This window comes from Natrix helvetica (assembly GCF_964273705.1).
Source record: "Natrix helvetica genome assembly, chromosome: 1".
NCBI classification, from domain to species: domain Eukaryota; kingdom Metazoa; phylum Chordata; class Lepidosauria; order Squamata; family Natricidae; genus Natrix; species Natrix helvetica.
The window spans coordinates 286,222,361-286,240,486 of record NC_138548.1 but is presented as its reverse complement, the minus strand read 5'-3'; the positions used below and the strand labels follow the sequence as shown (position 1 = coordinate 286,240,486).

The 18,126-nt window shown below is 39.3% G+C and overlaps 1 protein-coding gene across 1 annotated transcript in view; it reads left to right on the top strand.

Moving 5' to 3' along the window:
• The first annotated feature begins 460 nt into the window (after positions 1–460).
• Positions 461–18,126, top strand: part of FAT2 (FAT atypical cadherin 2) — a 79,738-nt gene continuing 62,072 nt past the window's right edge. Inside the window, exons 1-2 of the mRNA XM_081934205.1 lie at positions 461–504; positions 14,731–17,994. Coding sequence (XP_081790331.1) covers positions 14,739–17,994 — 3,256 coding nt within the window. The 5' untranslated portion in view covers positions 461–504; positions 14,731–14,738. The remainder of the gene's footprint in view (positions 505–14,730; positions 17,995–18,126) is intronic.

The following is an 18,126-nucleotide window of genomic DNA, read 5'->3' as shown; positions in this document are numbered from 1 at the left end:
TCTCAGGGTTGAAATGGGTTGCATTTTTTTCCTCAAGAGAAAGATAAGCCACCGCAGCTAGTTCTTTCTCATTTGCGCTCCCTCAGAAGCAGGGTTTTTTTTCTCCACAGGGGCGGGGTCCCTTCGCGCCTTTCCACCTGCACCACCCCGGCGCGCGCTGTTTCGCTGCCTCTCTCCCGGGTTGCGTCGACACCTTTTGCTTACACCGGGCGCGCAGGCACCCCCACCCCACCCTACCCTTTTGGCGCTGCCTCTTTCTCCTCCCCGGCAGCCGGAGGAGGAAAGGAGCGAAGAAGGCGAGAGCGCGGCTGCCCCTCCTCTAGCTCCTTCAGCAACTTTTCAGCTACTTTGAACTTCTGGGAAGAGCCGCCGTCGCGAGCGGCCATAGCCATGCGCTTTCCCCAACCGGCTCGGCGCTGTACACCGTCCTCCTCGGAAGAGCCAACCAGACAAAGGGAGAGTTGGTAGAAGATTTGGAGGAACTCTCCTTTCCTGCAATACCAGGTATATGGAAGGAGGAGCCGGGCGGCTTCGCTCCTGGGTTTTTGAGCGCGCAGGAAGGGTAAGCGTGTTCCTTTGCAAAGGGAAGACCTTCTCTCAGTTCGTTTTGCACGGGAAGCCCGGCGCGTTGGATTCGGGCGCCCCTTTGGCAAACAAATGGAGAAATGTAGGGCAAGCGTGAAGTGTGGGGGGAAAGCAATGCGGGGTGAAACAGGTTTCGCAGTCGCCCTCGAAACCTTCGGCGACTCGCCGGGCGGGATTTTAGGCGCTTAGCGGCGTCTGAATCCGAAGACGAACGGCGCCTGGGCTGCGTTCACGCGGCGCGGCGCTCGAAAGCAGAGTAGGACGGAGTTAGGACATCGCAACTTGAGTTTGGTTTCTTTTATTCCTTTTATTTCTCACAGTGTTGAGATGGGTTTCTTTCGTGTTGTTTGTATTTTGTGGCTTAGTCGTTATCACAAAGTCTGGTTTATTGATACTTACTTCCCTCTGCAAATTTGGTATTCGAATGAAACGTGTTGTACAAATCCAGTCGTGTTGGTCGGTGGATGCCCTAAACTTTCATGGGATCGTGTTGTCAAGTTACACGTCTGTGTTTATTAAAAAGTGCTCTCCCTACGTCTTATTAATACCAACTGATGCGGGAATTATTTTGGTGAACCTTGGAGTTGTATTTAACTAATCTTCCGAGTTGCTGCAACTGAAACAACCCTAAGAGTTGCACGCCTACCGAAGTGAAAAGTCTTCAACTGAAAAATCAAACAAACAAAAAGAGATGAGGAATGGGCAATGAAATTGTATGACACCCCACCCCACCCCAAGAACCTGCTAGCTGCTATTGTCTCAGCCTCCTGACTGTCCTGTGGAGATAAAACTATTGGCCTGATTTAAGGATTATTTTGATAAGTACTGAAATCATAGAGGGAAGTGCTTTCAACATCTGGGAAGAAGCACAAAGTAGTACTAGGTTTCATTAAAAAAATAAACAAACCAGTTGACTGTTGAGAATGTTCTGTTTATTACTTTATTCCACAACTTTGCTGTGTTGTCCAAGTTCTAACTCTTAAGAATATCAAGATGAGTCAGAGTTGAGTTGGTTCTTTATCTAGTGAAATCAGTGGATATAATCTGCTGGTTTTAATGGAGCACAATCAAATTGTCCATTACTGTTTTGAGAAGACTATACCTTTCCAAAACATACCTCCATGTGGATAACTTCGGGGCAGTTTGCAACTGAATACAGAGAATGACTAGTAAGAAATGGATTTAATTTTTGGAACGGGGATAGAGAGAGATGGATGTTTTACCAAAAACCTATAAGCAGGTTGGAATGATCCACCTCAGGTTTCTCTATCCTATTCATGGGCTTTATGTCATTATGAAATTGCAGCTAATCTTCCACTGGAATTTGGAACTTAAAATGAAATTGTGCTAGAATATTCAAACAAATGAGTAATTCCGCCACTGCAGATGTTTGAACAAGATTGTAAAATATTTCTATCAGCCTGATAGAAACCCACAAATTGACAGCTGTGAGAAGTGTTGAACAGATACCTCAATGGAGCCAAGGCCTCCCAGTTGTTGTCTTTTCATACAGGTTTGATGTGTGTGCATATGTGTATGTCCATACCTTATTAATAAATATGCATATGTGTGAAAAGATATACCAGATTCTTGGACGACCACTAGGATTGAATGCTTTAGATAACAATCTCTAAGTAAACTGAAATCATGACTGGTGTACATTTTGTTTCTTCTGGGACAAATGAGAGAAAGATAGAAGGTGAGTGAGGAAGGGAGAGATAGGAAATATGCAGACATTGACAGAACAAAGGTAACACAAGCAGTAGCAGTTATCAGAGAATTAACCTTGGGGATTTAAGAGCAGACTAATGACAAAGATCAGCTGCTCAACGGCACTTACTTCTTGGAATAATGTGAGGTTTCAAATTAAAATGATAGAATTCTAAACTTTCCTTGAAAGAGCCACAAAGTGGAGTATCAGGAGTGTGGAGGAGTATGGATGGGACAGTCAGTAATTTCTGATACTTGTACTATCAGGTACAACCTTATATTACAAATTAGCCAATTGTTGCCTGAGTAGAAGGTAATGGCACTGGATCTGATACAGCCAGTGTTTTATCTGTTAAGATGACAGTGCCATACATATAGGTAGGCCTCATTTACTTCATTCATGCTTCCCTGGATGCAGAATGCAGCTGTGTTTACATGGAGAATCCTGGTGCCATTAATTCTGGTTTAGTTTTTTCCTATTGGCAGGAGTGGCTTAACTAACCAGGAATTAAAAGCTTAGTGTTACAGCCAAACTTTTTTTGTGAATGGCAAATTTTTCACGATTTTTCTTTTTTTGAAGAGGGGAGCTGCTTTTGCAATCCAAACTTCTTACAGTGGTAGCAAGTCAAAGCTCCACTTTGAATTGTACAGTGAAGTCTTAACTTCTGGTTCATTAAACCATTCTTTTTGGTAAGAAGAACTAAACAAGAATGTATCAGGACACAACTCTATCCACACAGAATTCAGTGTCTTTGTATGCATAGTGAAGAATGCAAATGGCTTTTTCCCCCTAAGTATATTGTAATTAATTCAGTATAATGAATATTCCTTTAACCGTTTAATTATTGGCCGTATATTTTCAATACTTTATTTTCCCATGAAATTTTATGTGGAATATTTAGTCCTAAAATAATTTAAATGGAAAGAGCAAGTTCAAAAGTCGTGCCCAAGACTTTCCTGGAAGTTTCGTAGATGAGCAACTTTTGAAAGCTTTCTTTCCCATCATACAAGTTCAGTTTACCTTAAATGAAAAAAATGAATGTGGGATATAAGTTTACTATTTACATTACTTCCAGCTCTCTGGTATTAAGAGACTGATACTCTTGTTCTGTTAATAGACTTTTGTAGAAGACCATTGGAAGTGTTAAGCAAGTAAATAAACATTGTCCTTATGAAGAAAGGGAAGGGAAATAAAAAATAATTTAAGCACACCTGGAATGCAGCATGAGCTGCAGGCAACCTATGCATTTTGCATTATGATGTAGAGAAACAACTCTTGGCTTCAGTACAGATTGTATAGGATCGTGGTCACGCTGGTTCTTAGCTGCAGAACGTGGCCTTTTCCCCCCTGCTTCTCATTAATTGTGCGTGTAACAGCAAGTGAATACAGGCACAAATGTTCCACGCATATCAACAGGCACATTTTAATCTTCAGAAATGCATGGAGATAATAGGATTAAAAGCAAGAGACTTTTCTTGAAACCTGGGTACCATTGTGTTATTAAATAAAACCAATTTTGCTGAACAGACAGGATTTCTCCCTCTCCCCCTTTTTTGTGTGGTTTTTCTGGAGAGGTGGAGTTAAAAAAGCAAGAATTGTGCAGTAGAGACATTTTCTTTTCCTGGTTCTTCAAGGTGCAATAGAACCCTTTTAAGCACATGGAAGAACCTTTTTTTTAAAAAAAACGCAGAAATCAAGAAGTATTATAGACAGAAACAGTGAGACAAAGTTACCTGTGTCTTCCATTTTGTAGCACAATAGTAATAACTTTTTCTTTGGACATCCCTCGCAAAAAGTGCATTCCTACCAATCATTAATGGTGGCTTTTAAGAATAGTTACTCCACCCTAAATCTCATCACCCCACATCTATATATAATAGTTAATGGAACACAGAAAAAACAAGCAGTGTATCATGTCTATATGAAATTTTACACATTTTCAATAAAGGTTAACCATATTTCATAGTACTTAGTACATAGTACCATACATAATCTACATCTTATACCCTACTTATCTGTGAGTTATAAATAATATCAGACTTACAGTCCATTGAGTACTTGAGACCATACATTTATATTTGTAGTGTTGAATGACTTATCTCTTAATAAGAATATCACAAAAAATCCATTTTGGGGTGATTCAGTCAATTTCCATGCAATAGAAATAGTTCAAAAGAATATAGATGTCAGAAAATATTACACCTTGTCCCAAACTCATATTAATATGTAACGACTTTCCCCAAGAAATTTAAAATTTAGGACATTGGAAAAACATATGCTTTAAAGAAACTGTTAATGTTTTGCATGGAGAGAATATTATTCCCTACATAGCAACATCCAGGTGAGAAATTAAAAATAAAAGAAACCTAATAATAGTGGGAGGTCTATTTATTTATTTATAACACGCCTTTATTATTTTTACAAATAACTCAAGGTGGAAAACATATTCAACACACATTTCCTCCTCCTATTTTCCCCATAACAATAACAACCCTAAGAGGTGAGCTGGGCTGAGTGAGAGAGACTGGCCCAAAAGTCCCCCTGTTGGCTTTCATGGTTAAGGTGAGCCTAGAATTCATAATCTCCTGGTTTCTAATCTAATGCCTTAATCACCAAATTAATCTAAACTGGCTCTCTATGCTGCATTTACACAAATTTGGGGACAATGATAAGTGCTTAAATGGGATAAATATATTACACTCTGATTCTTACATCATTCAATCAATCAATCAATCAATCAATCAGGTCTTGCTGTTTTGTTACACTTTCTTTTTCTTTCAATAGCAAACTCATAAAAGTCTAATGACTCTAATGTAAGAAGTTAGACATTTTAATTGTTTTATTTCTATGCTGTCCTTGAAACTCAAGTTTTCAAAGGATGATTTTTCATGGATCGATGAAAATCAGTCCAAATTATAAAATAAGAATACAGCAATAATTAACATGCATAATTTTAACAGAACAGTGGATGTCAGTGAGGACTGATGAAAGCAATTCCCAAATTCATTTTTCTCCTTGGTGGCTTTGAAGTTCTGGACCTTGTGAAATTTTCTGCCAAGGACTGAACCCATCAAGAATGTTTTAACCACAAACCTTGCTTCCAGAGTGAACAAGAACTGTTTGCAAGGACATGTTTCCTAATAGTCAGTTGGTCCTGCTTGCCCTATCTTTTATATGGTGTGGTTGTCAGACAACTTTCTAGATACATGCTACTTCACCATCTTTTGTTTTTTAAAGAGGCTTTTTAATCCATGCAGATGTGTTCATAGACAATGCAAGCCTATGAAATCCTTGTCAATGTCATTTATATCCTATGAGCCATTGCTATACTGCCTTTGAAAGAGAAAACAATAGAACTTGATGGATTTGAAATAACAATCCTCCTCTATGCCATAATGCCTACATGTTTGTATCTTTCAATCTGGAAGTACCTGGGGACAAAAATTAGGAGAGCAGAGTCAAGGATTTATTGACAAAAACTAATGAGGGGGGAGTCTGTAATCAAATTTCAAAGTTTTTCCATAGTTTTTCAAGGACACTAAATTTGCTAACATGAGATAACATCTTAGGCTACATGAAAGATGAATACATTTAAGATTTAATTCTTTTTGCTGCAAAGTACTCACATGCCTGTGCCACAGCTAATAAGCAATAAAGTCAAAATAAATTGATCAAGTCCAACTGGTTAAATATTTGTAAAATCCGTTCATCTATATGATTAGGTGGTAGGTTTGGTGTAGCAGTTAAGGCCTCAGGCTAGAAACCAAGAAACTGAGTTCTAGTCCCATCTTAGGCACAAAGCCAACTGGATGACTTGGGCCAGTCCCCCCCTCTCAGCCCTAGGAAGGAGACAATGGCAAACCATTTGCAAAAAAAAAGCCAAGAAAACTTCAGGGATTAGGCAGTTGCCAGGAGTCAACATAAAAACCAATCATATCTTTAATATGGCCGTAGATCAGCATAAGGAGGGTAGGATAGAATTAATTTAAAAGCATTAAAAATGCTAAAAATTGTGAAAAGTTAGAATATATTAAAACAGAAAGTATTAAGATAATCTTAAAGAAAGGGTAGGCATTAGTTGGTTAGTTTATGGAAGACTATAGCAAATTATAGAGCCCTCTAATATGGCGAACTAAGTGCTTAGTTTATGGCACGAAATTCAATGAATTTTGAGCACAGCTGCACAACATTGTACGTTGTAACAGAGTTGGTATCTAAAAGCAGCAGAGAGGTATAGAATAATCGTTTGCTTGCAGATAGAGATTTCATTACCTAACTAGGTAATATCTTCAGTGCTAGAAGGGGAAAGGGGTTGACTTTCTGTTAACATATAGTAGCTTGCCAGTCAGTGTTGTGAGGCGGTTGTTTTGTCCTTTTAGTTTCTTGATTAGGTTGTTGTTTACTGCTTGTTGCTTCAGTAGGTTGTTCCTTAATTAGGTTATTGTTTACTGCTTTATTATTTGTCTTGTGTTAATCCTGGTATTAGTCCCTACTTATTTGGGTGTTGATTGTTGGTGAGATGGTGTATTGGTATTTTTGTTTCCTTTTTGGATTTTTTACTGTCTCTTGAATAGTGGGTTTGTCTCTGTGTACCTGTTGATGGCTGATTTGTCTGAGTGCCAACCTTCTAGGAATTCCCTAGTGTTTCTTTTTTATTTAACTTGGTGTATGACGCTCACAGTTTCCCAATTGAAACTATGGTTGATAGTCTGTCCATGTGTTGTGAAACTAAGGATTTTCATTGTGTCTTCTGACTGCTAGTTGGTGGTCATGGATGTGCTCTGCTAGCCTTCTGCCTGTCTGTCCTACATAGTGGTTATTACAGTCCTGACACTGTGTGTTATAGGTAATTCCTGTATTTTCTTTTGGGGCTACTATGTCTATTAGTTTTTAGGGGCTTTAGCTGATTTAGTTGTATGGTGCAATGATGCTACGTGTTTGTAAGAGTCTGTTGGTTATTTCTGAGATGTTTTTGATTTATGTTTTGATGTATGTGGTGATTGCATGGGTGCTCTTTGATTTGTTGGTATAGTTATCCATCAAACTGAAAGGAAATAGTGAGGCGGAGGTTGATGAAATCCATGTTTTGGAGTATTTTCAATTCTTGTGTATTTGATTAGGTCAGGTATGCTTTGTAGTATTGCTGCCATGGATTCTTGTGCTTTAATGACTGTATATAATCACAGATAAACCCATTTGTGGATAGGAGAACAGTAAAAATTGCAACCAAAATATTATGAAAAAATTGTTATCTGGAGATAACTTGACCCTCGGCTTCTTATCTGCAACAGTTGGTGGGAAACTGAAAATGGTTACATCATTTTTTAAAGCCATGATAGGCTTTTTAAAAAATTGAACTATGGTCTGGAGGTGAGCAGATAAGATGAACACAATTTTTGAGGTATATTTTGGAACCTAAAATTCTTAATTTATTTACATGTAATTTAATTGTCTCTGTCTCTCTCATTGATTTTGTTGTGTTTGTATGCTTTTCAATTAAAGAAGATAGGTGCTAGATAGGTCTCTACAGTTTTCTTGGCAAGATTTTTTCCATAAGTGCCTTGCCATTTCCTCCTTTCTAGGCTGATAGAGATTAATGGTACAAGGTTATCAGTTAGCTTCATGCCTAAGGCAGGACTAGAACTCATGGTCTCCTGGATCCTGTCCTGGTGCCTTAAACACTACACCAAACTTAATCTCTTTCTAGCTGATAAGGAGCTAGAGAAAGGTAGAAAAACTAAAAATTTAACTGTGCCCATGGTTTGACTTTCCATTGTCTTCATACCTAGAAGAGAAATACTAGTAGTGTTATGTATGCCACAGAGGCACGGATATATAATAAGGACTTCCTTGTTAATTCCTAGATTATCATCTTGGTTTGTTAAGCCAGGTTTTGATTTTTAGGCATGCTGGATTTCTGACAGTAGCAATGTGGGACGGGGGAGGACATGAAGAGAGGCAAGAATAGGCACGCATTGGCTCATCTATAGTTTTACTATCATGCTTTTAAAAAAACCAGACTAACTTCCAAACACATCACATGAATGCTATACAGCAATTTTATGTTTCTGCAAGAAATTTGTTTGAATTTCCTTGTTTCAACCAAGGCTTGCTTCAGACATAAACATAATGCTCATGAGTTCATAGTTAAAAGAACTTGCAATTTGATCATCTTTGTTTTCTATATGTCACAATATTGTAGCAATTGGTGGGTGTGGGTAATCAGGCAGTTTCTGATTGCCATGCATTCATTTCTCATTAATATCACTTGCAAGAAAATGATTACAGAACCAAAATCTGCATGCATTTATGTAGCATTTTTGATACCTCCTGAAAGAAGCAGGGGTGTCAAACTCAAGGCCCGTGGGCCGGTTCCGGCTCACAGGATGTTTAGATCTGGCCCATGGAGGCCACCCTGGAAATAACAAAGGAACGGCTTGTGGTGCCTCTGCCAGCAAAAACAAAACTTGGGAAGGCTGCACACCTCCCAAGCTTCATTTTTGCTGGCAAAGGCGATTGGGCCCGTTTTCACTGGCAGAGCGCTTAGGCCACCTGACACGAATTATGTCCAGCTGGCCATGCCCACCCAGTCCCCCAAGGTCAAACAATAACCCTGAGGCCCTCAATGAAATCGAGTTTGACACCCCTGACCTAGAGTGTGCTGTGCAAGAATTGTATACCACATCTGAAATATAGAAATCATCTCTGAAGATCTTAAAATGCTGAAGGTTTTCCCAAGTCCCATCTGCAGCTTCTTTAGGCAAACAGAGACAAAATGGCATATCTGCAGATAGCCATCTGCTATTTAATCTCCTAATGTATTCATTTATCTTTCTTTATTGTCCTGGGGCTCATGGTAGTACAAAGCCTCATCCTGTGTGTTTACTCTATGGAGTTATATTTCTCTTAGGTAACTTGATTGTTTACAGAATAATATCAAAATGTACATAATTGGAGTATGAGCCATTTCTTATCTCCAGGGTTATAGCCTCCATTATTATGGCTGATTGTAGATTGAGAAATATGAAAAATATAAAAAACAGTGGCCCAGTTTAGCCACTGCTTTTCTACTTGATGATTGGCACTTCATGACATTGGCTGTGTTCACATATTAAGTCACAATGCAGTTTGCTAAGCTTACTGTGGTTAGATATAGCAGCAGCTGCTAGTACTACTACTACTACTACTATAGCTTACTAACCATGTAAATTCACTGTGGTTCAAATTCAATACTTTCCAATATTGTCAGGAACAATGAAAGTCAGGATAGATTCACTATATTATATTTTTTGCTGCACATCATTTTTTAAATGCTTATATTATTATTATGGCATATATTTATGAATATCATAGTTTGTATGACAACTTCTTGCAAGGCCATGCTCATAGTATATACTTATCTGAAGAAAGGATGTGATTTTAAAAAATACATTTTCTGTTAGAAAGACAAAGCAATGAATGTTGTGTCATTTTTGAATGTTAGTATGCCAAAACTAATGAAATGGCATTTTTGTAGTCTTCCATTCTGATCAATCTTATTAAAAAGGGGATATTTTTTCTAACTAATCAAAAGAGGGTAACATTAAATATGTCTGCTGTGTATGCACTTTATCAGGGACTGCACTAAATTATACCACTATCAAAACAAGCCCACAAAAATTAAAGATCTGCACTAAAGGAATTAAATCTCTTTCTGATCCCTTGATCACTTAAACCCAAGTCCATTGTCTATGGTTGAGTCTTTGATGTTTTTTTTTTTAATCTATTCAGTCACAGGAACATAAAATTTCCAGTGATTCTCCCAAACTCCAATTTTTCATCATAGTAAACTATGCTTCTACATTATGAATGACCTCTGTCTGTATGCCTCTAACCAGCTCCCTGACCAGCAGATCAGAGAAAGCTCTAACGTATTTTTTTCCCAAGGGAGATTGATGGCATGCTCAATGAATTTTGGCTGAATGTTCAGTTCAGAAGGTTTAGTTTGTGTCTTCTGTAACATCCCTCTTATATTCAATCCTCTGTTAATCTCAGTTTGAATCTTTGTTTTGGAGGTAAGTCCTAGTTTCATTGTTTATTGCCAGATTTTCATCTTTTGGAAACCCCTATGTTTTCCTATGGGAGGAACTGCGTCAGCTTCCCTCAAGTTTAACGAAGATAGAGCAGTTGGCAAAGATAGATATCGGTATTCACTCCACCAGAATTAATGCAAGGACGTCATAGTTCACCCATCCTCCACCCATAAAAATTTCTCCAAAATTCTCTTTGAAAGCAGTCTCAAGAATCAATACTTTTTCCTCAGATTAAATGAGAACTGATAGAAACTGATGTGGGGGGATTTTCCTGCTGTGCATTACTATGTACAATAATTGGATTCCCAATGGAAAAGGTAGGAGTTATGAATGTAAGAATAACTGACCTTTTAATTCTTTGGTCTTCTGGAGAAATAATCTGTGTGATTTCTTGTATATTTGTTTATTTAATCTGCTATTTTCAAGTGATCGTTTCAGATAATGAAGCAATGTGTATGGCAAAGCCAGATTTCTCTTCCATGAGGTTGTAGATGGGCCTTTTCTTCTTCTACTATAAGGCTCCTGTCACAGAGACCCACATGTAGAAACATGTTTGTGATCTTGTTAAAGAGCACTAGAAAAAAACAAACGGATGCAGGTGGAGAACTCTCTTCCAGTTTTCAGGTGACTCACAACACGGTCAGTTTTATTAGTATGGTAAAGTACAAAGCTCGGAAAGGTGACTGGGGTGAAGATTATTATATGAAGAAGCACACGTTTAGCAAATGTATGAAAAGAATGCACAGAAATGTAACTGGTCTTCTCCTGATTCTCCAGTCAAGATAATATTCTGTGAAATTCTCCCAGATTTATCAGACAATGATTCCAATACTCCTGTGCATACATCAGGGGTCCCCAACCCCCAATCCGTAGACTGGCATTGGTCTACGGCAAGCTTGTAACCAGGCTACGCGTAACCAGTAACCAACTAAGCAAAGCCCCATCTGCGGGATGCAGGGAGTACATGGAACCATAGCCCTCCCAATCTGCAGAAAAATCTCTTTCCATGTTACCGATCCCTGGTTCCCAAAAGGTTGAGAGCCACCAGTCTACATTGTGAAAAGATAAGGACATGCAGGGAAATATATGTCTGAGAGATGAATGCAGCAAATATGATTTCTGTAATAGAGTTGTCAAAGTCTAGAATGTCCTACCTGATTCAGCCACAAATTTTCAGTTTCAGTCACAAATTGACTTCCATGGACCTTACTTCATACTTATTAATGTGCCTATCATCCCTGTCATTGTATTTTTATTCTCTTGTTCTCATTTTTTGTTTGACAAATTCCAATGGATGGATGGATGTTTGGTGGTGATCAAAAATGATCATGCACTCGGTAGGTATCGATTGTTCTTTGAGCTGTGCATTCTTCCAGCACAGTTGTATCAGGGTGAGTTCATTAAAACAAAGAACATAACGTCAGTATAATAGATTCTGTTTTTCCCGCACCTTATTTTCTCTCCCAAGCTCATACATGTCCTCTTTTTAATGTGCATTTTATACTATATGAACCTCTGAGCAGACACTGCATAGGTGACAGTTCCTCCTGGCTGCAAAGGAGGAAGCCTCTTTGAGCAGTATGGTTTAAACCTCGTAGTAGAAAACATTGCTGACAGCTTAACAGTTCTGTTTCAGATAATTAATTAGCCCTGCACATTTTGCATGCGGCAGACCTGAAGCCATAGCAGTATTGTAAGGAAGAGAGAAAATAGCCTTTCTTGTTCATCTCTTTTTGCTACAGTTGTAAGGATCACTAAATTGTGCTGTGCAATAATTTAATAGTAGTCTTATGATATTCCAATGTATGTTATTGATGTTTTATGTGCAGTGAAATCTTTAATTCAACTATATGCATGTTAGAATGCACCGTCATAATCCTTCTACCCTCTGGGGCAGTTTCATGCTATTTCTTAGAAGAAGTTACTGCTGCTCCCTGGAATAAGGAAGGTGAGGAAAGGGAAAGTTTAGAAAATATGTTCAGTTGCTAGTTGTCAAGCCCCATGTAGTTGGCAAACCTAAGAATGGAGAATTAGTTGGACTTCAGAGAAGAATTTCAAAAGCTAGTCAGAGATAAGAACTAATCTTGAAAACTGCAAAAGTCGACCTTGAGCCTGGTGAGACCCGAACTGCCAAACTGCTGGCAGCCAGTGATCAGCAGAAGTAGCCTGTAGTACTGCAGTCTAATCACTGCGCCACCACAGCTCATATAAAGTAATAAATGATTGATCTTGCTTCTCCATGTGCTGTTTTGTTCTAGTCTCTAGATCAGTGTTGGCAAACCTTTTTGGCACTGAGTGCCAAAACGGGAGCAGACGCAAACCTTTTCGGCACCAAGTGCCAAAATGGTGAGCTGCCCCAGGAGGGCCGAGGAGAGCACAGCTCCTCATGCATGAAGACGCCGCCAAGGGCCCAGATCGCGGCGTGGGAGCAGCTGTGATGGTCAGCTGGTCACTCCTGCCCTTCCTCTTGCAGCGGCTGCTGCTGCTGCTCTTCTGGGGTGGCAGGACTGCGCAGGAGCTGAGCCGGGTGGAAGGAACATCAGGGAGGGACAGTGCACTGGCAGGGAAGTGGTAAGAGGCGCGCAGGCCGGGAACCGGTCACACTTCCTTGGCAGAAGTGGCTGCAGAGGGTGCTGCGTGTGGGCCAGCCAGCTCTTCTGTGATGCCCGAGCTGGCCAGGCACTCCAGACTGCAGATGCGCCACAGGCTGGAGGACTTGGGCTGCGCAAGAAGCCTGCTTAGGTGGGGAGGGAGGAAAGCCCCGGCCTGCCCATCCTGGTCAATAGCTCTGCTCCCTGAGGAAGTGACTGCCGGGATCCCCTCTCCGCATATTTTGGCACGCGCACCTGTTGTTCTTCCTGTTGCTGGTCTTTGTGCATGCATGCAAACCAGAAACCAGAAGACCAAGTGGCCAGCATGCATGCACAGCCAGAAACATGAAGATCATCTTCCTGACGTGCGCATGCCCACCGGGTGGCTGATCTTCCAGTTTCCAGTGCATCCCTGTGTGTGGAAACCAGCTGGCCGGTGTGCTGGAACCCATCAAAGCAACAGGCGACGGCTCCATGTTTTCGGAGAGATGGCTCTGCGTGCCACTTCCAGCACGCATGCCATAGGTTTGCCATTACGACTCTAGATGATCAATGTACTTCAACTTAGTTCCCTGATAATATTGGACTTCAGTTCTCACAATTCTTAGCAAGTAAGGCCAATTTTGAGAGTCCAATACATTTGGAAAATATTTAAGGGAAGCTGGTACAGACTAAATATAACATACAGTGGTGAAATTATTAGAAACTAACAGCTACACTATATGCCAGATGAAATGGTATTTCAATATAACATGTTTTTCTCATATTACTGATTAGTGTGCTTGTAGACGTTAGAGAATGTTTTCCCAATTATACTGTGAAATAATTAATAATGTATTAACTATTAAAACGGTTGCTTTTTCTAGAAAGAAATTGGTACCTTCAATTGCTGTATAGCTCTTGATATTACTCACACACACACACACAATTTATGTAGTACATTAAGTCTTAATGAGATTTATTTGGTTTATGGATTAACGTGATGCATGAACCATGCCAATTACATTTAACCACTTACTAAGACATGAGATTTAGTCATGTGAAGAACGTTTCTACAATTCAGTAAGAAAAACTGTGACAACCTCCTGAATATCATATTATCTGCAGCTCAAAATCTCCATATTGTATGTAATTTTACCATAAAATGGCATATTAAGGCTGCAGTGCTTTGGCTTCAATTCCAAGAAAGGTGCTTCAGCCCAAATGAGTTGCAGAATCTAATCTAAAAGCAGTATATTTTCTTGGAATCATGCAGCTGCTGTACAGTCATAACATATAGTATTTTGTTGCTATCTAAAAAGCATGTCATTATGGGATTCTCTCAAATTGTAGACTAATTACTGCTAACCTAAACAAATGGATCAAGAAAAAAGAATCTAGTAAGCTTTTAAACTACAAAAGTTTTGTTTTAGAAGAAAAGAAATGGAAACCAGTTTCTTGCCTGAACTGGAAAAGGCATATAGAGCAGCAGATGACAAGTCCTATGTATGTTACAGGGTCACAATTCAGCATTCCTAAGCAGTCCAATACATGCAGAATAAGATGGCTTAGAAATTGAGATTAAAGTAATTAAAATAGAAAATAGAACTATTTCTGATTTTTTTTTATCTTGAAAAGGTTTCTAAAATATAAATCTATGTTGTTTAAGATTTAAAAAATGACAAAAAGAAGAACTTGATAGTAAATATGTAGCTTAGGTGTCACGTTATGTTTTTATATCGTGTTTTCTCTAAAGCCATTCACTCTCTTGTTTTCATTTTCCTCCATTTAGGCTCTGCAATGGATACAAGGAAGCTTTTTGTGAACTTTGCCCTTTGCTTAGCATTCTTTCTGGCTTGTGAGGGGAATTCGGAGAAAGGCAATGGATCCCTTTTACACTTTACCTATCCTCTTTATAACACTTCAATCTATGAAAACTCAGCACCCAAAACTTACATGGAGAACTATGTCAAAATGGGCATATACATCACAGACCCAGCATGGGATATCAAATATAAAATAGTTTCTGGGGACACTAGTGGTCTCTTTAAAGCTGAGGAATATATTGTTGGAGATTTCTGTTTTTTGAGAATTAGAACCAGAAGTGGTAACACTGACCGGTTGAACAGGGAGTTCAAAGACAAGTATCTTTTAATAATCCATGCCACAGAGAAAACATTTGCCTACGAGACATGGACCAAGGTACTGGTCCAAATTCTTGACAGAAATGACCTAAAGCCTCTATTCTCACCTCCTTCTTATAAAGTGACAGTTGAGGAAGACACAGCTCCAAAAACCACAATTGGTTTGATCAGTGCCACAGATGCTGATATTGGCCAGAATGCAGAATTCTATTATGCACTAAGTACAAGGTCACAATTGTTTACCCTTCATCCCACCAGTGGGATAATCATGAGTGCTGTGAGATTGAATGCTACCCACAGAGGGAAACACCAGTTAAAGGCCTTGGCTGTGGACAGAATGAGGAAGATCTCTGAAGGAAATGGTTTTGGAAACATGGCCAGTCTTACTATCCTAGTGGAACCATCTACCAGGAAACCTCCTGTTATTGCTTCAGTGAAGCCAGTTGATTCTGCTGAAGATCTCCTTTATGCTACTTTAAGTGTAAAAACTGATGGCTCGGGATCTGGGGTAGATTCTGTTGATATTGTGGATGGAGACCCAAGAGGGCATTTCAGAGCCATAAGATCATACATGGGAAGTGATGACTTCATGATAGTGTCAGACAAAGAGATCAATTGGAGCAACAGTCCACTTGGTTTCAATCTCAGCTTGCAGGCTAAAGACAAGAACAAGCCACCTCTTTTTTCCCAGACTGTATTTGTTCAAATACAACCTTCTAAATATACCTTTGCCAAATTTGAAAAAGATATTTATCAAGCCCAACTCAATGAATGTGCGCCCCCTGGAAGTCATGTTGCCATGGTTCAAATTACTCCAGTTTTCCAAAATGTAAAATATATGCTGAAACTAAGTTCTGATAGCATTAACTTTAAAATCAACCCACAAACTGGTCGGATAACTACAGCAAAACAAATAGATTTTCATGAACAGACTCATTTTGAATTTGAAGTTACAGCCAGTTATAGACACCTTTCTACCACTGTTATTGTTGACATTGTTGATTGCAACAATCATGCTCCTAGCTTCACCCAGTCTTCATACCTGAGTACTTTCAATGAAAATCTGCCTCCTGGCTCAAGTGTCCTCTCAGTAAAGGCTACAGATAGTGATAGTGGGGAGAACAGCTTCATTACATACAACATAGCCAATCAGAGAACTGTTCCATTTGTCATTGACCCATTTACAGGTATCATATCTACTACTAAATTAATGGATTATGAGTTAATGCAGAGATGGTATAATTTGCGTATCTGGGCATCAGATTCAGGATCTCCTTTTCGTCATCAGACTGAAGTTTATGTTTCCCTCATTCTGAATAACCTAAATGATAATGTGCCAGTGTTTGAGAAGATTAACTGCAATGGAAGCATTCCATGGGATTTACCTATTGGGCACTCTGTGTTCACAGTTTCAGCCATTGATCGGGATGAACTAAATCCCATAAAATATGAAATCAAGTCTGGCAATGAAGGACAGTTTTTTGAATTGAATCCTGTGTCTGGTGTTATTTCCCTTAGAGCACATTTCAAGGATCTCCACTACCAGTCACTCCTACCAATCTCCTATGCTCTCAAAATTAGCGCTACTGATGGAAATAATTCTGCGTCCCCAGCATGTATAAATATTACTGTGGTAAACCAAGAAACTTCTCTCTCTTTTCAATGTGAGGAAACGGGAGTGCTCAAGGAACTGGCTAGCACCATAATCCATTTTGCTGACTCACCATCTCCAGACCACCAGGAAGAAGATTCCTCCTTGAATACATATCTTGTAAACCATCATGCACCACAGTTTGATGACACCTTCCCACGGTCTATTGATATACTGGAGACAACCCCAGTTAACTCTACCATTGCTCAGTTGACAGCAATAGACAGTGATGCTGGCTTTAATGGAAAGATGGTCTATGTCATTTCTTCAGGAAATGAGGAGAGCTGTTTTGATATTGACACAGAAACAGGTCTGCTGCTGGTACTTTCTCCTTTGGACCATGAAAGAACAAGTTTCTATGTGCTTAACATCACCGTATATGATCTCGGCAGTCCTCAGAAGTCAACATGGAAATTATTAGCTGTGAATGTTCTGGATGCAAATGATAATGCACCTACATTTTTGCAAAGCAGATATTTAATAACTATACCAGAGGACATAAAAATGGGTACAACAGTTGCTGTGTTGACAGCTAATGATGCTGATACAAACGATAACAGCAGAATGAAATATTCCTTTCTCTCACACAGTGATAAATTTGCTATCAACAGTGTTACTGGAGAAGTAGTAGTGACTGCTACTCTTGATAGAGAATTGGAGCCTCAGTACATATTAAAAGTTGAAGCCAGAGACCAGCCACAAAAGGGTCATCAACTCTTTGCAATTGCTGATCTGGTTATTTCTTTGGAAGATGTCAATGACAATTCTCCCTTCTGTATCCCAGCTTTGAACAAGATGAATGTTCCTGAGGACTTGCCTTTGGGGACCACCCTCCTCTTCCTGGAAGCCTTTGATCCAGATATCACTTCTGAGGGAGAGCTGAAATACAGTCTGATCAGTGATCATGAAAATATGTTTCATCTGAATGAACTGACGGGGTCTTTAACATTGGAAAAAGAATTAGATTATGAAAAGATGGACTTTTATAATCTCTCTGTGAAGATCAGTGATGCTGGGATTCCCTATTCTCTCTCTTCTCTCTGCTACATTGAGATAAATGTTTTGGACATTAATGAAAATCTGCACCCTCCTTCCTTTGATTCTTTTGTGTATGAAGGATCAGTGAAAGAAAACAGCCAAGAAGGGACACCTGTGATGAGAGTAGTAGCTCAAGACAGTGATAGAGGAAAAGACGGACAAATCCAGTATTTCATCAGAGAGGGATCTGGCATGGCTCTCTTCAACATTGAAAATGATACAGGTAATAATGGGGCATTGTAGGGGGAGAATAGAAGAGGGGTGGTCAAATGATAACTTATTATTTGATGTAGGATTTTGATTTATCGTTATTTTCTCTGGTATGAAGTATCACAAGCCTTCTAGTATACAATAA